Source organism: Hyaena hyaena, unplaced genomic scaffold, assembly GCF_003009895.1.
Source record: "Hyaena hyaena isolate Hyena2069 unplaced genomic scaffold, ASM300989v1 scaffold_405, whole genome shotgun sequence".
NCBI classification, from domain to species: domain Eukaryota; kingdom Metazoa; phylum Chordata; class Mammalia; order Carnivora; family Hyaenidae; genus Hyaena; species Hyaena hyaena.
In genome coordinates, this window is record NW_024081039.1 from 417598 (window position 1) to 442864 (window position 25267).

The 25267-nt window shown below is 44.5% G+C and overlaps 1 protein-coding gene across 2 annotated transcripts in view; it reads left to right on the forward strand.

The window, feature by feature from the left end:
- The window catches only part of SNX9 (sorting nexin 9), a 121363-nt gene that overhangs the window by 57255 nt on the left and 38841 nt on the right, over positions 1-25267 (forward strand). For both annotated transcript variants that reach the window (XM_039252081.1, XM_039252080.1), the window contains exons 4-6: positions 942-1067; positions 22084-22249; positions 23748-23901. In XM_039252081.1, the coding sequence (XP_039108012.1) occupies positions 942-1067; positions 22084-22249; positions 23748-23901 (446 nt within the window). The remainder of the gene's footprint in view (positions 1-941; positions 1068-22083; positions 22250-23747; positions 23902-25267) is intronic.

Genomic DNA, 25267 nt, shown 5'->3' on the forward strand with positions numbered 1-25267 from the left:
GCTGCCTATAACACTGTTTATATTATGGAGTTCATTCACAAAGTGTAAAAAGATTTTTTTTTTGAAGTAGCTCTCCTCTCTCTGTGCTGGTTTAGGACATATCTCTTCAGTTCCTTCTCCCATTTCCATAGACGGGGGTCTTGGGTGAACTCCTGGGACCTGTTGCCTGGCTTTAAGCTCTATTCCCACAGATGCCGAGGAGGGGGTTACAGCACCTGAGAGGCCACACCCGCTCAGCTGACACCCCCCAGCCCACCCTGAGCTAGCCTCCCAGTGCCCCCTGCTGGTTGTCTGTAGATCACTCAAAAATTGAGTCCCGGGTACTGAGCTTGCCTCTCCTCTCAGGTGACTGAAACTAAAGTTGCCCGGTGCCCTGGGAGTAAAACTGGAGTGAGAGCAAGAGCAAGGTGCCTGTGGCTCCCCCGCAGCAGAGAGGACTACAGCCCCGGGGGGCCCCGGGGGGCTGTTTACCGGGGCACCGCCTGCAGAACGGGAAGACTGTCTGTCTGTTGTTCCTGATTGGGAGTTGGGGTCGGGAGGTTTGAACCCTCTGGAGAATCTGATGAAACCTGGGGCCCTTTCTCTCAGAACATGTGCAGGCACATGCACCGCCACCTCTTCTGCAGAGTTCCAGAGGCTTCACGGACCCCTGACTCAGTCCACCTGTCTTACATTTGTGTTGTTTCCCCTCTGTGCACTGTGCATTCAGGACCCTAAAACTTGACAAGAATGAGAAGAATCTGAGGATTTAAGGCAGTGCTGGCAGTAATTGCATTTTCTAGAACTCTGCACACTTCTGGAAAGGGATGGTTAATATAGATGTTCCAGGGCTTGCTTACCTTTTAAAAATAGAAACCCCGTTTCCATCGCTTGCCCTCAGAGCCTCTAACTCTGAAATAACCCTAATCTACGAAGTAACTGTGGTTCTTTCTAATATTCAGATTTTGCCCAGTGATGGAAAAGACCCATTTTCTTGTGGAAATTCAGTGGCTGACCAAGCCTTCCTCGATTCTCTCTCCGCGAGTACCGCTCAGGCCAACTCGTCAGCTGCCAACAGCAACAGCCAGGTGAGTCTTCGTCCTCTGGCTGCACGGGCTGGACTGAGCACTGCGCGTTTGTGAAGCTTGTGGTGCCCCCTCGCCACTGCCGCTCCCTGGAAGCATAAACAAAGTAGCTGTTGGATGTTTGTGTGGCGTTTCTGTGGGGTATTAACAAAGGACTTGCCTGTTAGGCGGGCCAAACACTGTGTTTAAAGATGATTGTGAGAGAGAATGCAGGGTGTTCACCCAGAGTTGCTTTCAAAAGTCTGTCGTGATACGAACACAGACCCTGTAAGGTGCAGATATCTTCTCAGGTGGGGAAAGGAAAGCAGGGTCCCGCTCTGGAGTGCTCCGCGTCAACGCTCCGGCTGAAACAGGAGACGATTTCTCTGACCTTGACCTGTCGGTGACACTCTCAGCGAGAGCCCCCTCCTGCAGCACATGTAACAGTGGCTGCAAATCCAGCGCTCAACACTTGGTATTTTGTATTGCTTCTGGAAAACTTACAATAGTGGGATGATTTGAGAAAAGTACACTGAAATTCTACATTAATTTTAATGAAAATGTGACCAGTTTAGGTGACTGTGCCTAGTTCAGTTATTATTAAATGACTACCTTGGGTGAGGGTCAACAAGAAGAATCAGAAGACAGCTATCCGAGTATTACCCCTTCCTGCAACTTTAGAAGCAAATCGGCTTTAGGGGATGTTATTTCATGATATTAACCACAAAAAAGGTCTTAAATTATGTGAAGCCCAGTAGTCTTATCACTTAAGAATTATTTGCGTGCAAAATGTTTATATTTTAACCCTCCATGAGAATTTATCAAAGTTCTATTACCACATGCTAACTGCAGATTTTATACATTTTTAGATAGCTTTGGGTGGACACCCTGAACTATAACTTAGTTTGGGCCAAATACTTAAAATTTGGAGACAGAGCCATCACCACAGTTGAGCATTTCCCTATATTTTAAATTCTGTAATACCTGAGAACACTGGTCAGTTAAAAATGACTCAAGATAAAATGTGAAGCAGTAGTAGTGAGGGGCCCCTGGGCGGCTCAGTGGGTTGAGCGTCAGAATCTTGATTTTGGCTCAGTCATGATCCCAGGGTCGTGGGATCAAGCCCCGTGTTGGGCTCCAGGCTGAGTGTGAAGCCTGCCTAAGATTCTCTCTCCCCCGTCTCCCTTTGCCCCCTCCCCTGCTCGCACTTTCTCTCTGTCTCTCAAAAAATAAAAATAAAATAATACTTTTAAAAATCTGAGGCAGTGGTAAGTTAAACCATACCTGAAGTTTTACCAGGGATTCTCAGCACGGGCGCAGTTCACATCTGGGGCCCGAGCTTCACAGGCGATGTTTAGCAGCACCCCTGGCCTTGATTCACTACATGCCAGTAACATCCTGTTACCCTCAGTGGTAACAACCAAAATTATCTGCAGATGTTGCCAGATGTCCCCTGGGAGCAAAGTCAACCCACTTGAGTTCACTGAGTTAGACAAAAACATCCGTGAAACGAGTTTGCACTGAGTAAGAGGACAACATTTTAATCAAAGGGAATGATGCTCAGATGATCATAGAATAAGTGAGGGAAACAAAAGATGGAAATATGCATCTTATTTTTTTAATTTTTTAATGTTTATTTAGAGAGAGAGAGAAACCCAAGCAGGCTCCTTGTCCATGCAGAGCTGGACACGGGGCCTGAACCCACACACCGTGAGACCATGACCCTAGCTGAAATTAGAGTCAGATGCTCAGCCGACTGAGCCACCCAGGCACCCCAGTTCATCCTGTTTTAATTCAAGGACCTACATCAGCCATTGCCTCATCGGCAGAAGCACTCTGCACACAGAGTCTCCATCAGGCTCCAGTCTTGTTCTGTTTTGAAATAGCTTCCTCAGTGTTTAAATGTAGCAATATAAACTGATTAGCTTAAGTGTAAATTTGTTTTCTTCCAGGTTATTTAGAGGAAAATAAAACCACCTTTTCGAAGTTGGATTTTATGAATCCATTCTAACATATTAAATCTAACCAGATCCTTTGAAAGCAAAAAAAAAAAAAAAACCGTGAACTGAAACTAGAAGTAACAAAATAAAGCAAGCATGACCATAGTTAACTGAGCATTTGGATTTAATTTAAATCAAGTAAAAATATTTTTAATAACCATCTATGCTTCCGGTTATCTGGGACAGGAAAGCAGTTTAAATAGGCCAGATTGGTGATTGTGTTCATAAATACCGTGAAAACTGTCATGAAAACTGTCATGAATAAGAAACCAGGCAGCCATTATTAATTAGTAGCTTTTAAAATTTTTGCCATCAGATTTACTCATTCTTTCATTTTCTGAATGTCAATAAGAAAATACTATTTTTGTCCCAGGGATATGCCTCTTGGGATTTTCTAATTGCCCTGGCACTGGGTTTTCTCCCTGAGGTCAGTCTTGTTTGGAGGTCAAGTGGGTCAGAGACGAGCTGTGTCCGTCCCCCGGTCAGGCCATGCCAGGCACAGCCCCTTTCCACTCCGTGCACCGCTCACTTCCTGGTATCTGTTTGCTCTCCTCCGTACCGATTATTTGAAATTTGGCTTTCTTCCCGCACAGGCAGATTAAAGCCCTACATTCAGCTCCTGGTCATCCAGCTTTCTGCCTGTTGTGTCTTTCCTCTAAATCATGAATTTTTTTTTAAAGTGTCTTGAAAGGTTATATCCGACCGCACATCTCCTTGAATATTTTGACCCTGCTATATTTTTAATCTGTCTGACCCTTTCTTGACTTTGTATTCTTAATCTATCCTACACTTCAGAGTAATTAGTTCGTAAATTTGTAATTTAATATGTAAAAAGCACTTCCTTTTGTTTTTCTTAAAACTCCTCATTTCAGGTGATATGCTCAGGTACCTCCTGATTCTCAGCAGAGGTCGGTGCAGTAACTGGCGGAGAGGGGAGAACAGGGTACATTTATCATAATGACCCACTGTGACCCCTTTCTCCCTTCACCTGTACATGGGGGACCCTTATCTGTAAAACATACAGAGTCCAGTTGCCTGGTTGTGCTATAGGCTCGAATTGGAAGCGTCAGAGGAATATGGTGCATTATTCTTCAGATGTGTTGGGACACTTCAACTTGTAAAATGATGAAGCTGTTTATTTTTTTAAGTCCTTGGAGAGAATATCAGTGACATTTTTTTCATAGTCTTGGGATGTGGAAAGGCAAACACAGTGTCTTGGCAACCGTTAAGGAAAGAATTGATGCATTTATGTAAAAAAGTAATACTAAACTAGAAAAATGTTTCCTACATACCCCAGACAATCGGCCAATTCTGTTAATATACAAAGAATTCTTGCAAATCTATAGAAATAGATGAACAGCCCAGGAGAAAAAAATAGGCAAAGGGTGGGAACAGATTTTTCATTGGGAAAGTAATATAAACAGCTAATGAATATAGGAAAATACTCATTTTTAGAGTCTGCTATTAAATTAGCAGAGAAACATTAAATGTTTAATTTAATGAAACATTAAAATGTTTTAATACCCCATGTGAGGAAAGGCATGTGCTGATAGGCATTCTGATGCAGAGGTGGGGGAGGGATAAATTGACAAAGGCTTTCGGAAGACAGTTTGATAACATGATTAATATTTAAAATGCATCTGCTCTCTGCCCCAGCAGTTCTGAGTTTGCTTCCAGCTCGTCCTGGGACTCAGCCATGTGGGCGGGAGATTCGCCACGAGGTTCCAGCATCAGGACACACACTTCTGGCCATGGGGACCTGGCCAGGCAGACCCCAGGGTGGCCACGCGGTGGGAAGCATGGCTTCTTAGGGGAGCATGAGTGTAGGTTTAGATGTACAGGTGTGGACGTCTGATTGTTTTTCAAATATCTTTTTTTTTTTATAAAGTTTATTTATTTTTGAGAGACAGAGACAGAGTGCAAGTGGGGGAGGGTCAGAGAGAGAGGCAGATACAGAATCTGAAGCAGGCTCCAGGCTCTGAGCTAGCTGTCAGCACAGAGCCTGATGCGGGGCTTGAACGCACCAACTGTGAGGTCATGTCCTGAGCTGAAGTCGGACGCTTAACTGACTGAGCCACCCAGGCGCCCCACATCCGATGTTTTTTTATTTTATTTTATTATTTTTTTTCTTTCATAGTTTATTCTCAAGTTGGTTTCCATATAACACCCAGGGCTCATCCCCACAAGTGCCCTCCTTCATGCCCATCACCCCCCTTCCCCTCGCCTCCACCCTCACCAGCCCTCAGTTTGTTCTCAGCATTCAAGAGTCTCTCATGGTTTGCCTCCCTCCCTCTCCCCCACTATTTTTTTCCCCTTTTCCTCCCCTATAGTCTTCTGTTAAGTTTCTGATGGTATTTTAAAAGCACATCAGTACCTTTATCTTTTTAAGGCACATCAGTAATGTTACCTTTCCTGTGCTTGAATATGCACGCACCCCAGATGCAGATTGTGTGTAGTAGATTTACTGAAGGGGAACCGAGAGAGGAGTCGAAGTCTCCTTGTTTTCTTACCCTGATACAGATTTGAAGGTGGAGGAGGACCACTACTGCAGTCCCTTTAGAAAACGAAAGTCGTTTTTGGTGGTTCATACTGGTTTCATTATTGGTGACTTACCTGGGATTTTACAGCTGCAGGAGTGTTGCATACGGGCTGTTGTACCACCAGCCGCCATTCAGGGACGCGTGTGGACAGTCGCTCCAGTCTTGGTTTTCGCCCGGTTATCAGCATTTCACTTACACCATTGCTCTGATTCTGAAAAGCTGCTCACTGTAGAGCCTCACAGACCTCGGAGATGGCTGCCTCTGTGGAATACTTACTTTTGGGAAATTAATGGGAAGCTTTGTATTTAAGGTTTTTATTTATAATTTATTTTGAGGGGGAGGAGCAGAGAGAGAAGGAGAGAGAGAGAATCGCAAGCAGGCTCCACACGAGTCAGTGCAGAGCCCAACGTGGGGCTTGAACCCACGAACCGTGAGATTGCCACCTGAGCTGAAATCAAGAGTCAGATGCTTGACCGACTGAGCCACCCAAGCGCCCCTGTACTTTCTAGAGAAGAAAGATGGGGATTACATGTTAATAAGTTCTGTAAACCTAGGTGTTTCATCGGAAGGCTTTTGACTTGAGAGATTTATTTTCCTGTCTTTAAATAACTGGAAAGATGTTCATGCCTGGGATAAATGCTTCTCTTTTTATCACAGTGCGTCCCAGTTCCCCATGAATCTGTCTTCCTGTCGCCCGGTTCCTCGTCCCCAGGGCAGGACGGGGTAGTGGGAAGCACCTGAGCCTCGCAGTCACCTGGGGGTGACAGACTGGCCCCACGGTGGGAGCTGTGGCTTCCGGAATTGCAGGATTAAGCCCCTTGTAGAGAGCGATGTCAGTACACGGAAGACATTTAATAAACACTTCACTTCTTTCCTCACCCCTTACCTTCTCCAGGGGGTGTCCTAACGCGTCTACCCTGCTTTGTCCCAGCCTCTCCTCTGCTGCCCTCGCTAGCCATGTAGATGTTCCCCTGTGCATGTCTCCAGTCTCGAATTTTCTCTTCAGTTGCTCATTTTTCGGCTTCTTGTTGATCGTCTCTGTCTGCTTATCACTTCTGTGTCTCAGACAGAGCATGAGCAGAATCACTCATCATTTCCCCACAAAACTAGTTTCTCTTTTCCACTTTCCCATTTCCTTCTCTGACACATTCTTAATGCCCTTCTTTCATCCCGTGTTAAAACCCTGAGTGCCCTTGGCAGCCACAGTTACTGACGGGAGTGTCCTGCGTCCTTTAGATGGGGAAGGGCAGGAAAACCCTCGCTTTTCATCCTAGGCCTTGCACTTCCCTGTGACTTAGGTAAGCTCCTCCACTTCCGTGCCTCCATTTCCTTATCTGGAAAACCTCGTTGAATTGTAGGAACGAGGGGCGCCTGGGTGACTCAGTTAGTTGAGCAACTGACTTCGGCTCAGGTCATGATCTCACTGTTCTGTGAGTTTGAGCTCCGCTTCGGGCTCTGTGCTGACAGCTTGGAGCCTGGAGCCTGCTTCAGATTCTGTGTCTCCCTCTCTCTCTGCCCCTCCCCTGCTCATGCTCTGTCTCTCTCCTTCTCAAAAATGAAGATAAAAAATTTAAAAAAGAATTGTAGGAACAGTAAATGGAGAAATGGTTTTCAAGTGTGTAGTGCAGTAGTTGGTACTCGGTAGAGATTTAGTAAGTGTTCATTATAGTATCTTACGCACCACTGCCTCTATAATAAGATGATTGTTTCAGTTCTTTGCTCAAGAAACTGTAGGGGCTACCCCATTGCCTCCTGCACCAAGTGACCACTTCTGCACGTCGAGAGAGATCTGTTGAGCAGGTAGTCACTGCCCTGTCAGAGCGATCAGGTGGACACGGAACAAATGTGTGGTAGGGAAATTGGATAAGAAATGCATCTGATGCTGGTGAGGATGTGGAGAAACGGGCACCCTCCTACACTGTTGGTGGGAATGGAAACTGGTACAGCCCCTCTGGAAAACAGTGTGGAGGTTCCTCAGGAAACTAACACTAGAACTCCCCTAGGACCCAGCAATAGCACTGCTAGGAATTTACCCAAGGGACACAGGAGTGCTGATGCATAGGGGCACATGTACCCCAATGTTCATAGCAGCACTCTCCACAATAGCTAAAACATGGAAAGAGCCTAAGCGTCCATCCACGGACAAATGGATCAAGAAGATGTGGTTTATCTATATGATGGAATACTACATGGCAGTGAGAAAGAATGACATCTGGCCATGTGTAGCAACATGGATGGACCTTGACGGTGTTATGCTGAGCGAAATAAGTCAGGCAGAGAAGGACAGCTACCATATGTTTGCACATATAAGAGGATTAGGAGGAATTTAACTGAGGAATAAGGAGGAGAAGAAGGGGGGAAATGGTGGGGGAAAGGGGGAGAGGCAAACCATGAGAGACTCTTGAATGCTGACAAAAACTGAGGACTGATGGATGCAGGGGGGAGGGGGGATGGGCATGGAGGAGGGNTGGATGCAGGGGGGAGGGGGGATGGGCATGGAGGAGGGCACTTGTGGGGATGAGCACTGGGTGTTATGTGGAAACTAATTTGACGATAAACTATTTGTAAAAAATAAATAAATAAATAAAGTTTAAAAGATACCAAAAAAAAAAGAGAAAGAAATGCATCTGAACTTGAGGTGCTACTAGATGCTTTTCCAGCCTGTTAGGTTTCTCTGATTCCTCAACATGGCCCTTCCTGACTTTATCCTTATGTATTAGGCTCCAGCCAAACTGGCTCTTCTCCAAATAGGCCCCTTGCTGCCCTCCCACCTTTGTATCTTTTGCGCTCTCCTCCAAGAATGATAGAATGACTCCTTCTGTCTTTCAAGTCTGCCCAGCCCCCAAGGTTAGGTTCAAACATCATGTCCCTTATGAATCCTTTTTTTTTTTTTTTTTACTCTCTCCTTACCTTCTCTTGATTCCCTCAGTGCTATTTGTGAGTCTCTATCACAGATTATGGTACTTCATTGTAAATTTGCAAGCTTGGTGAAAAGCAGAGATTTTGTCTCATTTTTTCTATTCCCATATCCTCTAAGAGGTCTTGCACGCTAATCGAGTGCTTTACAAATGTTGGAATGATTTTTTTGGTTCATTTGACAATACGTCAAAAGGTATTTTACAGGGGCATCTGGGTGGCCCAGTCGGTTAAGCGTCCAACTCTTGGTTTCAGCTCAGTTCATGATCTCATGGTTCATAAGATCGAGCTCTATGTCAGTGCGAAGCCTGCTTGGGATTCTGTCTCTCCCTCTCTGCCCCTGCCCTGCACTGCACTCCCACGCACACTCTCACTCTGTCTCTCAAAAATAAATAAGTGAACTTTTTTTTTAAAAAAAGGTATTTTAGAATGGAAAATGTTAGGAGATTGACTGATTCCGACCCAGATTCTCTCAAGGGAGGTTTGTGGTGGTCGCAACATTGACTAGAGGACTAGGAGCCGCCATAGCACCTCATTCTACCGCCGCCCCCCAGTCAGAAGTAGCTCATTCTCCTACAGGAGACTCGCTGGGATTGTTAATTCTCTTTTACCCATTTAGATATTAAACAAATGCCCAAAGTTAAGTGGGTACTTCGGGAAATGACATCTTTTTATTCAGAGATTTTCAGTGTAATGATATTTGTTATGAAGGTTTTTTATTGGTTAAAGAATAAGGAGAGCTGTAGTAATTTTGTGTTGGAACTACATTTTGCTTTCTCATTTCCACCCCCAAAGTCCATTTTAAGGCCATTTTGTAATCCATTTAAAAATGAATCAGCAAAAGAAAGCATCACACGGGTATTAAGTTTGCTTATTATTTCATTACCTCAAATGAGATCTGTGATGCCAGAGACGTCTCATAATTGCTTATTGAGATTTCCTCTTTACAAACCCTATTGGAAAGGTTCTCTCTGTCTCCCCATCCCCATGTGAATTCTTTTTAATTCTTACAGAGCTTTGTAAGGAGGGTTGTATACATCTATTTAAAGGATTTGTTTTTGGCATTTCTCCCCAAAACTGCATTAGGCTAGTGATATTCACTTTCTATGCTTTATTGACCACAGATACTTGCTTTATAGAAGACAGCTTTATGCACCTAGGGAACCTTTCCAAAAGTACATGCTGTGAGGGGCGCCTGGGAGGCTCTGTCGGGTAAGCGTCTGACTCTTGATTTCCGCTCAGGTCATGATCTCATGGTTCATGAGATTGAGCCCTGCATCTGGCCCCATGCTGAGCATGGAGCTTGCTTGGGATTCTCTCTCTCTTGCTTTCTCTGCCCCTCTCCCTCTTGCTTCTCTCTCTCTCTCAAAAATAAATAATCATTAAAAATAAAAATAAAATGCCTTAAAAAAAAGTATATGCTATGAAATTCATTGTTCAGGGTGGTTTGCTGCTGTTTGCTTTTATCTAATAGGACAAAAGGACAAACGACAGAAACAAAGGGTTTGTTTTGTTTTTTACCTTAAAACTGCTCTGGTGGAGGCCAGCAAGCCATGTTCTAGAACAGTCCTCATCACAAGTTCCAGAAGCCCTTCCTGCACGGACTTTGTCAGAACCACCTGGAAGCTACTCATAGCATCATCCTGTCTGGGGCATAAAGCTACCAATATTACTTAAGACTTTGTGCTAACAAAGCAAGTAAACTCTCTGAGCTAATACAAATATCCCCATTTCTTTGTGTGTGTGTGTGTGTGTGTGTGTGTGTGTGTTTTTCCAAACATTTTATCTTGAGAGTGAGCAAGCGAGCACAAGCAGGGGAGGCAGAGAGAGGGAGAGAGAGAATCTGAACTGGGCTCTGCACTATGGGCTCAGAGCCCCATGTATGGGTTGACCTCACGAACCGTGAGATCATGACCCGAGCTGAAGCCAAGAATCAGACGCTTAACCAACGGAGCCACTCAGGTGCCCCCAAATGTTTATATGAATTTTATTTCTTTATATGAATTTTATTGTTTTAACTTTCTGTATTTACAAAATAAGTGCCTGGAATTGACCTCTGAGGGTTCAGAATGTGGGTTAACAAAGGGCTTGTTAAACCACTTGTACTTTTTGGGTCATTTGCAGTCGTGCAAATGGATTTAATTGGTTCTTGTGATCTAGCCTCATATTTAAAAGAATGTACAAGTTTTATATTCTAACAAGTGGTTTTGTGACATTAGTCGAGGTTTCTCTGAATTAGATGAACTACAATTGGGTAATTTCCTTTGAGCAAAAGATCTAAAAACAACAAAACAGGAAAATTTTCAAATTCTTAAACGTTCCAAGTAGAAATGGCTAGGCTCTTTATATAGGAGAATTTTGTACCTACTCTAGGTTCTTTGAGAAAAAGAGTTAAATTTTTGTCAGAGACCATTGAAATGTTCTTGGGCGTAGAAATCATAGTATTTGCTTTCAGTTCCCACCTCCTGACATGGTTGGCACACGGTCATTACTATCTGATGAAGGAGAAATGTCAGATCAAGACTTTGGAGGGGCGCCTGGGTGGCTCAGTTGGTTAAGCATCCGACTGCAGCTCAGGTCATGATCTCACGGTTTGTGGGTTCGAGCCCCACATCGGGCTCTGTGCTGACGGCTCAGAGCCTCTTTCAGATTCTGTGTCTCCCTCTCTTTCTGCCCCTCCCCACTCATTCTCTGTCTCGCAAAACTGAATAAATGCTAAAAAAATTTAAAAAATAAAAAAAAAAGACTTTGGTACCTTGGTCAAGCAGAAGAGTTACAAAAACAAAAGAAGGAGAATAAAAACCATCATAAGCCTTGACCTTCACAGAGCAAACAGCTTTCTTTTCACTTTTGTTCCTTGTCCCTGGACAAAGTCTTGCCATGAAAGTTTCTAGTTACAAAGCCCTTCATTCCATCTTTCCCTCCAAGCAGGAGAGCATTTATGAGGGGGAAAATGGGATGGCAAGGCAGGGCAGGGCAGGCCAGCTGACAGCGGAGTGTGCGGGGGGGGGCAGGGGAGGCACAGCGGAAACCCCCCCACTGGGGAGAGGGGTGCCCTTGAATGTTCCCACAGCCTCTCCTCCAGGGTAACAGTATGCAAGGCAGTGAGCCTGTGATTAAGGACCCCTCTTACCTGGCACACTGACCAGACTGAGTGGTCCACCTTGACCTGTAGTGATTCGAGCGTCTCCTGTAAGGAACCGGGTGGGCAGTTGGAGTTGTGACCACTAATTGGCTGCTGCTGCTGCTGCTTCTTTTTTTTAATGTTTTTTTAAAATTTATTTCTGAGCGCGAGAGAGAGAGAGAGCATGAGCAGGGGAGGGTCAGAGAGAGAGGGAGACACAGAATCTGAAACAGGCTCCAGGCTCTGAGCTGGCAGTCAGCACAGAGCCCGACGCGGGGCTCGAACCCACAAACAGTGAGATCATGACCTCAGCTGAAGTCAAGACGCTTAACCAACTGAGCCACCCAGGTGCCCCTAATTGGCTTCTTCTGAGCCATCACACGTTCTTTGTACCCTTGTTTGCTGGTTTGGTAAAAAGCCATATAGAAAGCAACATTATTGAAAGACGTGTTCTCTTTTTCTTTAAGCCTCAGACCTCCATCACTCTCTGTACCCAGCCTAGTTTAAGAGGACACAGAGAGACCGTCGCGTCACGGCCCTTCTCTGCCTCTTGTCCTGGCCACTCCCACGTGGATGTGGCTGTGGTGTGTGAGGTGTTGTGATGTGTGACGTGTGCAGTGGAGGTTGTCCTCCGACCACACCTTGGCTCTTACTGGGAGACCAGCGAATGAGTCGTCTCACCACCCAAACAAGTCTTTGCCCTGTTGTCAGAAGTAGGACTTTGCTTCTTGCTGGTCCGGGTCCCCTCACGATGTCACATAAGAAAGCAAAATACAGCAGACTATAACACAACCAGAACCTCTCGCTTTGCAGTCAGCAGTTGTGCAGACTAGCATTTTTATTTTAGGTACCTGGGTGGCTCAGTTGGCTGAGCTTCTGACTTCAGCTTAGGTCATGATCTTGCAGTTCATGAGTTCGAACCCTGCATAGGACTCTGTGCTGACAGCTCAGAGCCCAGATCCCACTTCAGATCCTGTGTCTCCCTCTGTCTCTGTTTCTCCCCCACTCACGCTCTGTCTCACTGTTTCTCTCAAAAATAAATAAGGAATAAAAAAACGTTTTTAAAATCATTATGGAAGCAGTACATATGCACTGTAGAGAAGTGGGAAATTCAGGCTAGCTAAAAGAAAAACATCACGTCCACACCGTGCACTACTGATTACACCTGGTGCATCCCTTGTTTTTCCTGTGGGAGCTTCTTATCCACATGCTCGCCCACATGAGACACATAGTACATACTGTTTATAAGCTTTTAAAGGTTGAAGATCCTTTCCTTTTCAGTAAATTTTCATCTTCCATAATATCCAGACCAATTTTAATTTTCCCAGCAGCCCCCAGAATGTCCTTTATAGCTCGTTTGTGAACTGGTGTTCAGTGTAAGTCCAAGTGTTGTGTCTGGTTATGCCCATTATGTCCCTCACATGTCTCCTTTCTTTCCAGCACAGTCCCTACTTTTTGATTCTGACTTAGTTTTCCTGTAGAATTCCTATCTTTCGGATTTGTCACAGTGTTCCTTTGGTGTCCTTCAAGCTGTTCCTCTATCCTCTGTCCTTCTTACAAATTGGAAGTTGTACCTAAAGGCTCAGAGGATTCAAATTGAACATTTGGGGCAAGAATATACCATGCAGATACCATACATTCATGCTACATCCCATCAGAAGATGGAGTGTCTGGTCGTTGATCAGAGTGGCCTTGGGTCAGGTTGATGACAGTCTTGTGTTCCACTGTCTAGTTATGTTGTGTCCTTGTGACCCGAAGGTGATCTGTCTAGTGTTAATTCAGTGCTGATAACCATTCTCCTCTATTTGTTTCCCACCAATTGATAAGCCTTGCCTGAATCAATCAAGCTGTTTTCTCCTACATTGTAAGAGGTGGCTTTCTTCTGTAAAATAGCTCTTTTCCTTTATCAGTGGGAGCTAGTTAGCTACCTTAGAAAACAATTTCTGCCGGAATTAGGTATACATATCCAGTTCTTTCCCTTTAACTCCCAGTGTTCCAGGTAAGAAGTTGTTTTAATAGCTCCCTCAAGTAGTAACAAATGAGTTTTCCCATCTTTATTTATTTTTTTGGTATTGCTGTGGACCCAGCGGTTTACATTGATTCCAAGTATTCCCACTAGAGTGGGTTTTCCTTTTTTAGGTTTACAGTTGTCACCCCTTGGAAGCCCATTCAAAGTGTCTCTTTTATCTCATTGATATCTAGAAGCTTTCTTGCTCTTAAATATTGCCAGTTCTGTTATCTATGTCATTACTGGGTCAGCTTTGATTGATTGGTTTTTCTCTTATCTATAGTTCATGTTTTTCTCCTTCTTTTCATACCTTGTGATTTTTTTTTTTTTAATTTGAAGCCAGACCTGGTAGTTTTCATCTTGTTATATGCCAGACATTTTTGTATTCCTGGAAATATTTTTGGGTCTTGTTCTTGTATGCAGTTAAGTTACTTAGTAATAGTTTAATCCTTTCACATTATTTTTAAGCTTTTTGAAGTGGGATCAGGGCAATGCTTAATCTAGGGGTATTTTTGCCTCTCTAGTGAGGCAGATCCTTTTTAGTAGTGCACCTGATGCCCTGTGACTCGTGAAGTTGTCCACTCTGGCTGGTGAGAACCACCCGATGCGAGGGATTGATGCTTCATCCTTACATGTGGCCTGCTGACTCGTATGAGCCCAGGACCCAGGCCCGCAGACGGGTCTCTGCAGCTCTCTCCTCTCTCTTCTCCTCTGTGGCACTGCGCTCCAGGCTCCCGGCTCTGTCTCCTCAATTCGCAGAGACCGCTGCTCTCTGTATGGGTTCTTCGTCCCTAATCCGTGGCTTAGAAGGTCTCTCTAGGCAGGATCTGGTCCTTTATTGCCTGATGCCCAGTGATTGGAAAATGGCTTCATATATTTTGTCTATTTTTTTTTTAATAGATTAGTTTTAAGTGGAAAACTGGATCATCTTGATGGTCTACTTTGTGTATTAATTGCTTTCCAAAGTCAAGCTTATCTGTATGGATAAAATGGAAATAATACCACCACTTACTTAACAAGAGAGTCGTACCCGAAAGGTGCATTCTCCTAACACCATGTGAACGCTCTGGTAAGGACTTCCCTGCTAGACAGCTGGGCAGCGGACGCGAAGCCTGAAAACCGGGCTCCGCAGCTGTCTTCTTGACAAGGACGCCAGTTTGGACACTGATTAGCTTTATGGGAGTGGATCTGTGACCTGTTCTTGCAACGACGCTGTGTGCTGAGCTAGGAGTGCGCCCCACAGACCTTTGCACCTGCGCTGGCGGCCTGGCTGGCCGTTCCGTGCTGTCACCGGGGCCTGCCGGGCTCCACCATGACTCTGCGTTCCGTCACGTCCGCCAGGTGGCTTCGCTCATCTCGCGGGTCTGGTGGCTTTGAAAGCACTGGTTCAAATCTTAACGTTTTTTCATAGCCTGGCTTTGCGTTGCCTCTGGCGTTTCTCTCGTCGGCTGTCCGACTCGCATGATGTTTGTTTCCTTCCCTCTGTGCTGCTTCTGCTTGTTTTTAGTGCCACAGTGATACTGCGATGGGACAACGACAGTCTCCAGAGCAGGCACTGAAGAAATGCACTAGTACACAGTTGGGGCTTTGCTTTTTGCACGTAATGTTTGGGAATGAGCAGCATGCTAGAATTTTCTGGTGAACTTCGCTCTGCCATGAATTTGCCGTTTCTAGTAAAAAGCTCGGGTATGCTCGCTCTTTCTCCATTCACTGAGCACTGTTTTTGTTTTAAGGTGGATATTTTGGCTCAGATTCGTTGTATTGAAAGTCTCAGCCAGTCACCACCTTCTTCATCTTCTCCTTCTCCTACCATAAATAAGGTAAAATTCAAACATGAGTGCAAGAGGAAATAAACATTTAAAACCTCATAAAGTAACTCCAAGTGAAGCGATGGTTTTAGGCGAAGAACCTCCCCGAAGGCCGTCCTAGAGCCTGCAGACAGAGGATGTGGAATAGGTAGAGGCGGGAAGAGCAGCTGGGATGTGTCCCCAGGACAGCCGGTCACTGAGACTTGATTGATTTATTCCACGGGCAGTGAGCACTAGTGAGGGGTTCCTAATCCCATGGTTGACAGAGTCGAGAGTTGGTGGGTACCATAAAGGGTAGGCGAGGAAGAGGATGAAGGCCTTGCCCAACAGAAGAGAGAAGAAGGAAGGCCGGAAGAAAGGAGAGAAGAGGCAGAAGAAGGTTTGAAGCCTTGGCTCAGGAGCAGAATGAGTTGTTTTGGCCAAATGCCTGCAGTTGGGGGTTATTGGGATTGAAGGCACAAGAGTCAGGGGCCACAGGGTCATTAAACCAGGTCTTCGTAGCCAGGTTGGTATAGGAGGGGTTGGACTTCGAAGGATCTAGCATCTGGCACCCAGAAAATGTTTGTGCCGAGCTCCCCTCCCCCCCACCCCAAGAATTAAGAGTTGTGGCAGAACTTTTTGGTATCCAGAGCAAACAGATCATTAGCTAAAATAGAAAATATCATAAGTGGCTGTTATCACTTCTTTAAGTTTCTCTATTAACGTGATCTGGCATTGAAACCGTTGGAAGTATAACTTCTGATTGTTTCCTCTAAAGCAGATACTCCTAGGTGAGCCATTCACATGAGAATTTACTCAAAGAACTCCATTCTTTTCTTCTTATTCTAGATGAGCCGCCATGGAATAAGATAAGCTCTCCAGAACATGTACTATAGGCTGGGTTTTGTGTTACATGCTTTATGTGCATTATTTCATTTAATCCTTACAAAGCCCCTGTGAGGAAGTTCATGTTATTATACCTATTATATAAGCATGGAAGCAAAGACAGAGTGAGTTGTATGTGGCAGAGCTGGGCTTCAAACCTAGACATCTCTGAATGCCTAAGATCTTAGCCTCCATACCCACAAGAAATAGTCAAATTCTTACAGTTTCATTGGGGTGCCTGGGTGGCTAAGTCAGTTGGGCTTCCGACTTTGGCTCAGGTCATGATGTCACAGCTCATATGAGTTCAAGCCCTGCACCAGGCTCTGTGCTGACAGCTCAGAGCCTGGAGCCTGCTTCGGATTCTGTCTCCCCCTCTGTCTACCCCTTCCCCCCCCACCTTTTGCTCTGCCTTTCTCTCTCTCTCAAAAATAAACATGAAAAAAATTGACCAATATTCTTATCCTTGCCCCTTTTTACCCCATATTATTTATTTGGAAGATGCACAGCTTTCCTCTGGTGATCACCTCCTGAGCACTCATCACTACTCACCCCAGCATGGCCACTGTGACTTCGTTCTACGGTCCTTCTAGCTATGTCTGCTATAAGTCAGTCTGCTTTCTTAAGAAACTTACCTTATGCTATAAATCCTTACAGTGGATACATTTAAATGTCTCATGAGATAAGGCCAATATAAATGGATTTCTCTACTTATGAGGATAGGATAGCTCTTGAATTTAGCGTGCTAGATCAGCAAATATGTTGAGTATATTGCTCCTGGCCAGAAGGAGCATTTAATGTCATTGGAGTCGGGGCTGGGAGGGCTTTGGACATATCAGCCAGTTCTAGTGCAAGGCAGATTAAAATGTGTTTATGATAGAGATTCAAGGGGCACCTGGGTGGCTCAGTCGGTTAGGTGTCTGACTTCAGTTCACGTCATGATCTCATGGTTTGTGAGTTCAAGCCCCACATCAGGCTCTGTACTGACAGCTCAGAGCCTAGAGCCTGTTTCGGATTCTGTGTCTCCCTCTCTGCCCCTGTCCCCCTCAGGCTCTGTCTTTCTCTCAAAAATAAATAAATATTTTTTAAAAAATAGAGATTCAAGCAAACATGCTTTGGGAGTGTGCTAATTAACAAATAATTTATTAAGAACTTACTGCATGCACATGCCAGGCCCCATGTTTATAGGCATCAGGAGATCACTGGTGGCCTTGATGGACACAACCCTTCTCTGGGTCCCCTGCATATACCCCAAAGGAATTCAGAAGGTGGAATGATTGTATGAACAAACTTTATTGGATTCTCCGGCATTTTGTTAAAACTTCAAGCATAGAAAAGTTAAATGAGGGGCGCCTGGGTGGCTTAGTCGGTTAAGCATCCGACTTTCGCTTAGGTCGTGATCTCGCGGTTCGTGGGTTTGAGCCCTGCGTCGGGCTCTGTGCTGACTGCCAGCTCAGAGCCTGGAGCCTGTTTCAGAGTCTGTATCTCCCTCTCTCTGACCCTCCCCTGCTCACGCTGTCTCTCTCTCTCTCCTAGAAATAAATAAAACATTAAAAAAGTTAAATGAATTTCATAGTGAATAATTATGTTCTTGCCTTCTAGAATTTACCATCAACATTTTACTATTCTTATCAAACATACCTGTCCACCCCTATGTCCACCTGTGCCTGTCTGTCTTCCAGTTTTTCTGCAGTAGGCTGATACTGTGTTTATAACTTGGAAGGCATTGCTATTGTAAGAGTATGGTGGTGTCACGTGCTGGAAATTATTCATTCTGTGATCAGCCACAGCAACTTGTTTGCCTTGAAAAGACTCAAGTCACTGAACATAAGGAAAACCTGGTTTCCTTCTTAGTGAAAAAAATAATATTGTGAAGATTAGGTGTCTGCCAAGAATAATCTGTATTTCCTACAAATGATCACGAACGTCATGTATTTTTTAAAAAGCCGGGGTTTTTAAAGTAAAAAAAGAATCGTGCATTCTTGCCACTGTATGTAAGCCATTTTGATAATCTTTTGGGGGAAATGTTTTTTTTTTTTTTACTTTTGCCATAATTAAGCTTTTTTAAAACTTTCATTTATTTGTTTTTTAATTAAAGCATAATTAGCATAAAGTTTTAGTTTCAGGTGTACAGTTATAATGATGCAGCAACTCTGTGTATTTCCAGTGCTTATCATAAGTGTTCTCTTCATCCCCTTCACCTCCGGCCCACCCCTCCACCCCCCACCCCTCTCCCCAGTGACCGTCGGTTCTTTGTATTTAAGAGTCTCGTTTTTTGTTTGATTCTTTCCCCCCATGTTAGTTTTTTTTTCTTAAATTCCACATATGAGTAAAATCATACAGTATTTGTCTCTCTCTGACTGACTTATCTCACTTAGCATTATACTCTCTAGGTCCATCTATGTTGTTCAAATGGCAAAATAACTCTTTTTTATGGTTGTGTAGTATTCTTGCGTGTGTGTGTGTCTTTATCCATTCGTCGTCAGTCAATGGACACTTGGGCTGCTTCTGTATCTCGGCTGTTGTAGATAACGCTGCAGTAAACATAGGGGTGCCTGTATCTTTTCGAATTAGTGTTTTCGTATAAACAAAGTAGTTCTAAGAAGAACAATCTGTTTTTTTTAGGATACTGGCTCTGAACAGTTCATGTCTGATTGTTTCCTTGCTGTTGATGAAAATCTTCGCCAACATTACAGTCTCAGGCTCACGGCAAAGCTGAGCTCTCGCACCTGCTGTCCTACTTTATAACCCTCTGTTCCGTTTCAGTTCACTTCAGGTAGCTGCCCTCAGTCTTTCTGAATTGGAGGCAAGCTGCCTGGTTTCGAATTCTAGCCTGAGGTTTCCTGGCTGGAGAGAGGTAGAGGCAGAATTTGAGCCCAGCATCCTGACCACAACCCATGGCCCTGACCATGCTGCCTTTGACATATCATTCCACGGTGGGGCCTGCCCATTCAGGAGCTGATGGATATACTAGACAAATGAATGCCTATACTTACTGCCATCTGACTATCCAAACTTTCTGTACGTTTTGAAGTTCTTATTCTGAAAACAAAACCTCACAGTTGAGAGTTTGGAGGGCACAGAGTATATACGTGGCTGGAACACCCTCCCTTAAAACCACGGGGGGAAGGGATTCTCCTAAAGGAAGTCTGCTTGTCGGGTCCTGAGCATGACTGCCTTCATTTACAGAAGGCTCTAGAGTGGCTCTTGAGTATCCCCACGTAAGCTGTGGATTCACAGGTGCATGGATGAAATGTCTTTCTGCTCTTAATATTTGACTTAGAGCAAAATCACTAGTAACTTTGTGGGTTTTTTTTCTTGAAAGTATAAGAGATGTTTGAATGGAATCATACTTGCACATGTAAAACATACACTCCATTTTTTATGATGCTTCTGGTGTGGTGGCGGGCAGTGATTCCCTGCCCGCCCTCAATCGCCCGGTCAGTGAAGAATTTAATTAAGGCCAACCACAGTAGTATTCTAGAACATTAGGTATATTAGACAGTTTGGGTAACGTTCTTGCAAGTCCCCCTTTCTTTGTTTTTAAACACCAAAAATTTTTACGTGAGAAAGACCCAAGAAAAGAGGAAAATTTGCTATTCTATGTTCTTAGATAAACAGATTCGATATTGAAATTGTTTTTTTTTTTAAGGCACCATTTGTTTTCCCTGAATTTATTTGTAAGTTTGAGGTGATTCAAGTGAAAATCAACATATTTTTCAAAACTTGGCATCCTGATACAAAAGTTTAGATTTGTTTTAGTTTTAAAATATTTAGTTGTTTAAATTTGTTTAGTTTAAAATATTTAGTTGTTGCTAAAGTTTATGTGTAAAAATAAAAGATTTATGCTAAAGTACTAGTGGTTTTCTATCCAGTGGGCTCCCAGGTCATGTGGTACTTGTACAGCTGGGTTCCCAGGGTACAAAAACGAGCCCAGAGACCGGTCCACATCCAGGATACGATAAAGGTGACATTGCAGATCAGTGAGGGAAAGGTGGATTTTTCATTAAATGGTGTTAGGCCAGCAGACTGATTACAAGATAAAATTCTGTCAGATTCCTATATTATTTCCTCCATCAAAGTAAATTAGAAGATTTAAAATGTTTAACTCGAGGAAATAAAACCCACAGAACGGCAGCTGCCCTAAGTGGACAGGGCCGGGGGAGGGAAGGGCTGCCATCCTTTCACTATAATACTCAGTGAGATCAGGTGCCATGCATTGCCCGTTCCCAAAGTGTGTGCTATTAATAATTGAAGTATAAAATTTCTTAAAGAGACTACAGGAAAAAAATAGTTTAAAAATAATTTTGGAGTTTGGTAGCACCCTTTGATGTAAGGCAGAGCCCATGGGCAAGTCCTAGGAACTTAGGAATGTAGCTGTACAGTCTCTTGGGAAGGAGTTTGACACAATCTATCAGCTGAAAAAGCACACTCATTAGCCCAGAAATTTATCTGCTGGGATTTCGCATAGATGCGTGGGACACATGGGAAAAGATGTCCAGTGCATTGCAGCATTATTTACAGTAGCTAAACACTGAAAGTATGATACGTGAGCATCAGACTATGTTGGTTAAACTGGGAGAAACATACAGCAGAACCTCCTGGAGCCGCGTGGAAGAGCCTTGTGCTGGTGGACCTGCTGATGGCCCTCAGAGAACGTTTCGAGCCATTAAATGAAGGAAACACAAGTGCAGAGCACAAAGTACCATTTGGGCCCACTTGTATGTTTAAAAATAAGAAGGCTCTCTGTGGGCGAGCGTTTGATTCCGTATATACAAGGAACTGATTAGTAATAGACGTCTGGGAAGAATGGCAGCTTAAGTGGTGGGCATATTTATTAAATTGCATATCCTTTTCTTCTTTTTGAAGTTTTTTTTTTTTTTTAACTGGGAAGATACTACTTTCTCAAATAGAGATAAAAACCTAGTCAAAAATACAACAGATTTGCTCCAAAATGGCTGAGTTCAACGGGCCCTCATCAGCACATATAATTGCAAAAACATGATTTAAGTGGGGGAAAAAAAGATGGCTTGCAAAGAGATACATACAATATAATGCCGTGTAGGTCAGTTTTTAAAGCATAAGTTATTTACGAATGTGTATGTAAGTAGTAGAAGTATAAAACTGTCGACAGAAATGAATACATGTTCAGAAAGGTAGTTGCTGGGCGGGGAGAAGAAGGAGGAGGTAGACAGCGGCGCCTAATAGTTCCCTTGTTCCCAAGCAGAGACAGCAATACTCTGGTTTCTCTTCAGATCGCATAAATCTTTCATCTCAGCAGAGCTGGCAAAAGGTTAACATCAAAAAAAAAAAAAAAGGTTGATGCTGCTTTTTGTGCTTTCCTTACCTGTCTATTTAAATGTAAAATTTATTATTTAGGGGCACCTGGGTGGCTCAATCAGATAAGCGCCCAGTTTCAACTCAGGTCATGATCTGGCGGTTTGTGAGTTCGAGCCCCACATCAGGCTCTGTGCTGACAGCTCGGAGCCGGGAGCCTGCTTCGGATTCTGTGTCTCCCTCTTTCTCTCCCTGTCCCTCCCCCGCTCATACTCTGTCTCTCTCTCTTTCTCTGAAAAATAGATAAACATTAAACATAAACAAATGTAAAGTTTATTATTTGAATTTAAAAATTGTTTTAAATTTATGTCAATTTTTTCAGCACCCCTGTTGTATTTATTGTTATGTGAGTCCTACTGAATTGAGTAATGTTTTCAAGAAGTCACAAATAGTCTCTCTCTCTCTCTCTCTCTCTTTTTTTTTTTTTTTTACACCCCTAACAACAGGTTGGCAGTGGCAATGACCCCTGGTCAGCCTGGAGTTCTTCCAAGTCTGGGAACTGGGACAGCACGGGTGACTGGGGAGCCAAGCCCGAGGGGGCCGCGGCCCAGAGAAACACCTCCAATAACTGGGACGCTGCCTTTGGTCACCCCCAGGCCTACCAAGGACCCGGTGAGGAAGAGGGCGTGGCTGGTGGCCGGGCCCACCCTTCAGGGGCCTGGGGAGGGCATCCAAGTTAAAAATAGAATTTAATCAAAGGAGCGCTCTCAAGTGCTCTTGTTCACTAATAGCAAACCTAGATTTCTGGACCCAAATGTGGGTAGTCGTTAATTATCATCTTTAGTCCCACCCCCGTCATCTGTCACGGAGTCGCAGACGCTTGCAGAACAGAGCGGCCCAGCGGCCGCTGGAGACCGAAGGGGCAGGCCTCCTGTGGCGGCGGCCCGATGCCACCGCGGGTGAGCCAGCTGGTGCTCCTGGTCCCCCACGGCCCCGGAGACACAGGGAGTCTCAGGATTTTTATGGCGTCTTCCCGCTCCAGAACCTTAGCAATGGACACACGTTTGTTTTAAAACTTTGGGCCAAAAAAAACCCTACTTGTACAGAGTATGATTTGTCACCTGATGGTTTATGACCTCTGACTTGCCTGCTCTCTTTTCCTTGACTACCCGTGTGACCCCCGGGCTTCAGTGGAAATGCAGAGACCAAGGGGAATTTGTAGAAGGGGAAACAGTTCAGGAATTAAGAAAAAGGGTATTTATGTCTTTCTCAAATTAAATCAAAGGGACAGAGATCTGCCCCTCATTATTTTATGAACCCCGCCTGAGCACGTCACACGGGGTACGACTGTGCTGGTGGCAGGGAACCCGTGCGCAGGAAGCGGGGGGGGGTGCACTCCTGCTGGCAGCTGGGGCTGGGCCACGGGGGGTGTGACCCAGCGGCTGACCCTGGCTCTGTACTTGACCCAGATCCTCCCGATCTGTCAGTGCCTTTCGTTTTCGTCTTGCTTTTTGTCTCTCGGCTTCTCCTGCTGGCACCGCCAGGGCAGAGGTCCCCGGGCACCTGGGCCCTCAGGGCAAGAGACAGGAGCCCAGACGGTGGGAGCAGGAAGGAAGGGAAAGCTGACAGCCCCTCCCTGCCTGACGGAGGTCACTGTTAGACTAGGCTGCGGGTACTGCCTCTTCCGTCTTGTCCTGCTGCTTCTCCATCCCTTCCCCTCCACTCCCACCCCGGTCTGTCTTCCCCCACCTCCCTCCTGCCCTGGCTCCCCTGTGTTATCATTCATATTAATTCTTTGCAGTGATCTATCCCCCCCCCCTCACTCCCCGGTATTCCTGACTCTGTTCGATGCTTATTCGCAAGCTTATAAGGCGAGACTTCTCTGTGCACGGGCCTTGCCGTGTGCACACCACGGGGCCCCTCTCAGGCTGCATTTATCCAAAGTTACTGGGACAGACAGCCTGGGTTCTAACTTGTCTTTTGCGCTGAAAGCACCATCCACAGTTGGAGCTTTAAACCAGACCGGAGTCTACGCTGCAATGTGCCTGTGCTACATCCTTGTCTCTGTTCTTTCGTTGGGTTCCGCGGTCCGTAGTTACTATCAGAAAATTAAGTCACTGCATTTGTATTTTCTTTTCCTTACGTGGCGATCTTCTGTGCCTGCCCCCAGCAACCGCCGGCGACGACGACGACTGGGATGAAGACTGGGACGACCCCAAGGCGGCCGCCCCCTACTTCAAGGATTCAGAGTCAGCAGAGGCCGGGGCTGCTCAGCGAGGCAACAGCCGGGCCGGTTCGTCCTCCATGAAGCTGCCGCTTAACAAGTAGGTGTGAAGGGCGTCGGGGACCGTGAACTCCATGAGGAAACAGACGGGAGGTCCAAGGAGGCTTTCCTCTTTTCAGCGATCTGTGAAGTTTGGGGTGCGATTTGGTCATTTCTGTTTGGATCGCAGCTTTAGCTTAAAGAAAAATTTTTATTCACTTTAATATATATATGTGTATATATGTTTTATATATATGTATTACATAGTAATATATATGATATATGATAAGTTAATATAAATATATAAGGATATACATTTATTCATATATAAGCATCTATGTAATTTATATATATTTAATATATGAATATATATATAGTATATATTAAAGCATATATATATTAAAGTGAATAAATTTATTCACCGTGAAGTGAAATTGTTATGTTTAATGATATGTCAGATACCGCTTTTACCTTTGTCAGCTCCATGACACATTAAGGTCTTCTTGCTGATGTCACAGAAAGCTGAAAATGATCATATTAATAATAATAACTCTCTTTTAAATGTTTGACCATTTGTTGACCACTTACCGCGTGCCAGGCATTGTGCAGAGTGGTGTGCACCGTGTGACCCTCATATCCCTTTGTGGTACACATAATCTCATGTCTTTCTGCGGGAAAAACTGACACCAGAGAGGTTAAGTAACTGTCCAAGCTCACACAGGTGCCAGGTGATCTAGTCAGGATGCCGGTCAGTCCCTCAGTCTTTCAACAACTTGCCTAGTATATTTCAAACTTTGTTTTCACTTAGATTTCTCTTAGGTTTAAGAAGGAAAAAAAAGGGGGGGCACCTGGGTGGCTTAGTCGGTTAAGCGTCCGACTTTCGCTTAGGTCATGATCTAGCGGTTCGTGGGTTCGAGCCCCGCGTCGGGCTCTGTGCTGACTGCCAGCTCAGAGTCTGGAGCCTGTTTCAGTCTGTGATTCCCTCTCTCTCTGACCCTCCCCTTTTCACGCTGTCTCTGTCTCTCTCTCTACTAGAAATAAATAAATAAATAAAAACATTTAAAAAAGAAGAAGAAGAAAAAAAAGATTTTGGAACAGTACTTGTAGCTACAGTGCCTAACAGGAAGGCATGTGGGACAGAGGGACTACGGCCATAGCACTGTGGGGTTTCCCGGGGCAGAGTTCTGGATAAGTCTGTAGTTCACGGTGTCATTCAAAAGAGAGAGACTTTCTGACTTCCAAAAGAATCTTCAAATACTCTTCTTTCAGTAATATGTTTAATACAGTTTTTCTAAAATTACTACCACTTTTTCTCAATGTTCCAAGTCCATGATTCAAAGCTGAGAGGAAGGAATGTTAATCCGTATCTGGAAAAAGTTGTAAGCATAACGTTTGCGGTGTATCTAGATGTCACGATCTGGGTCTGG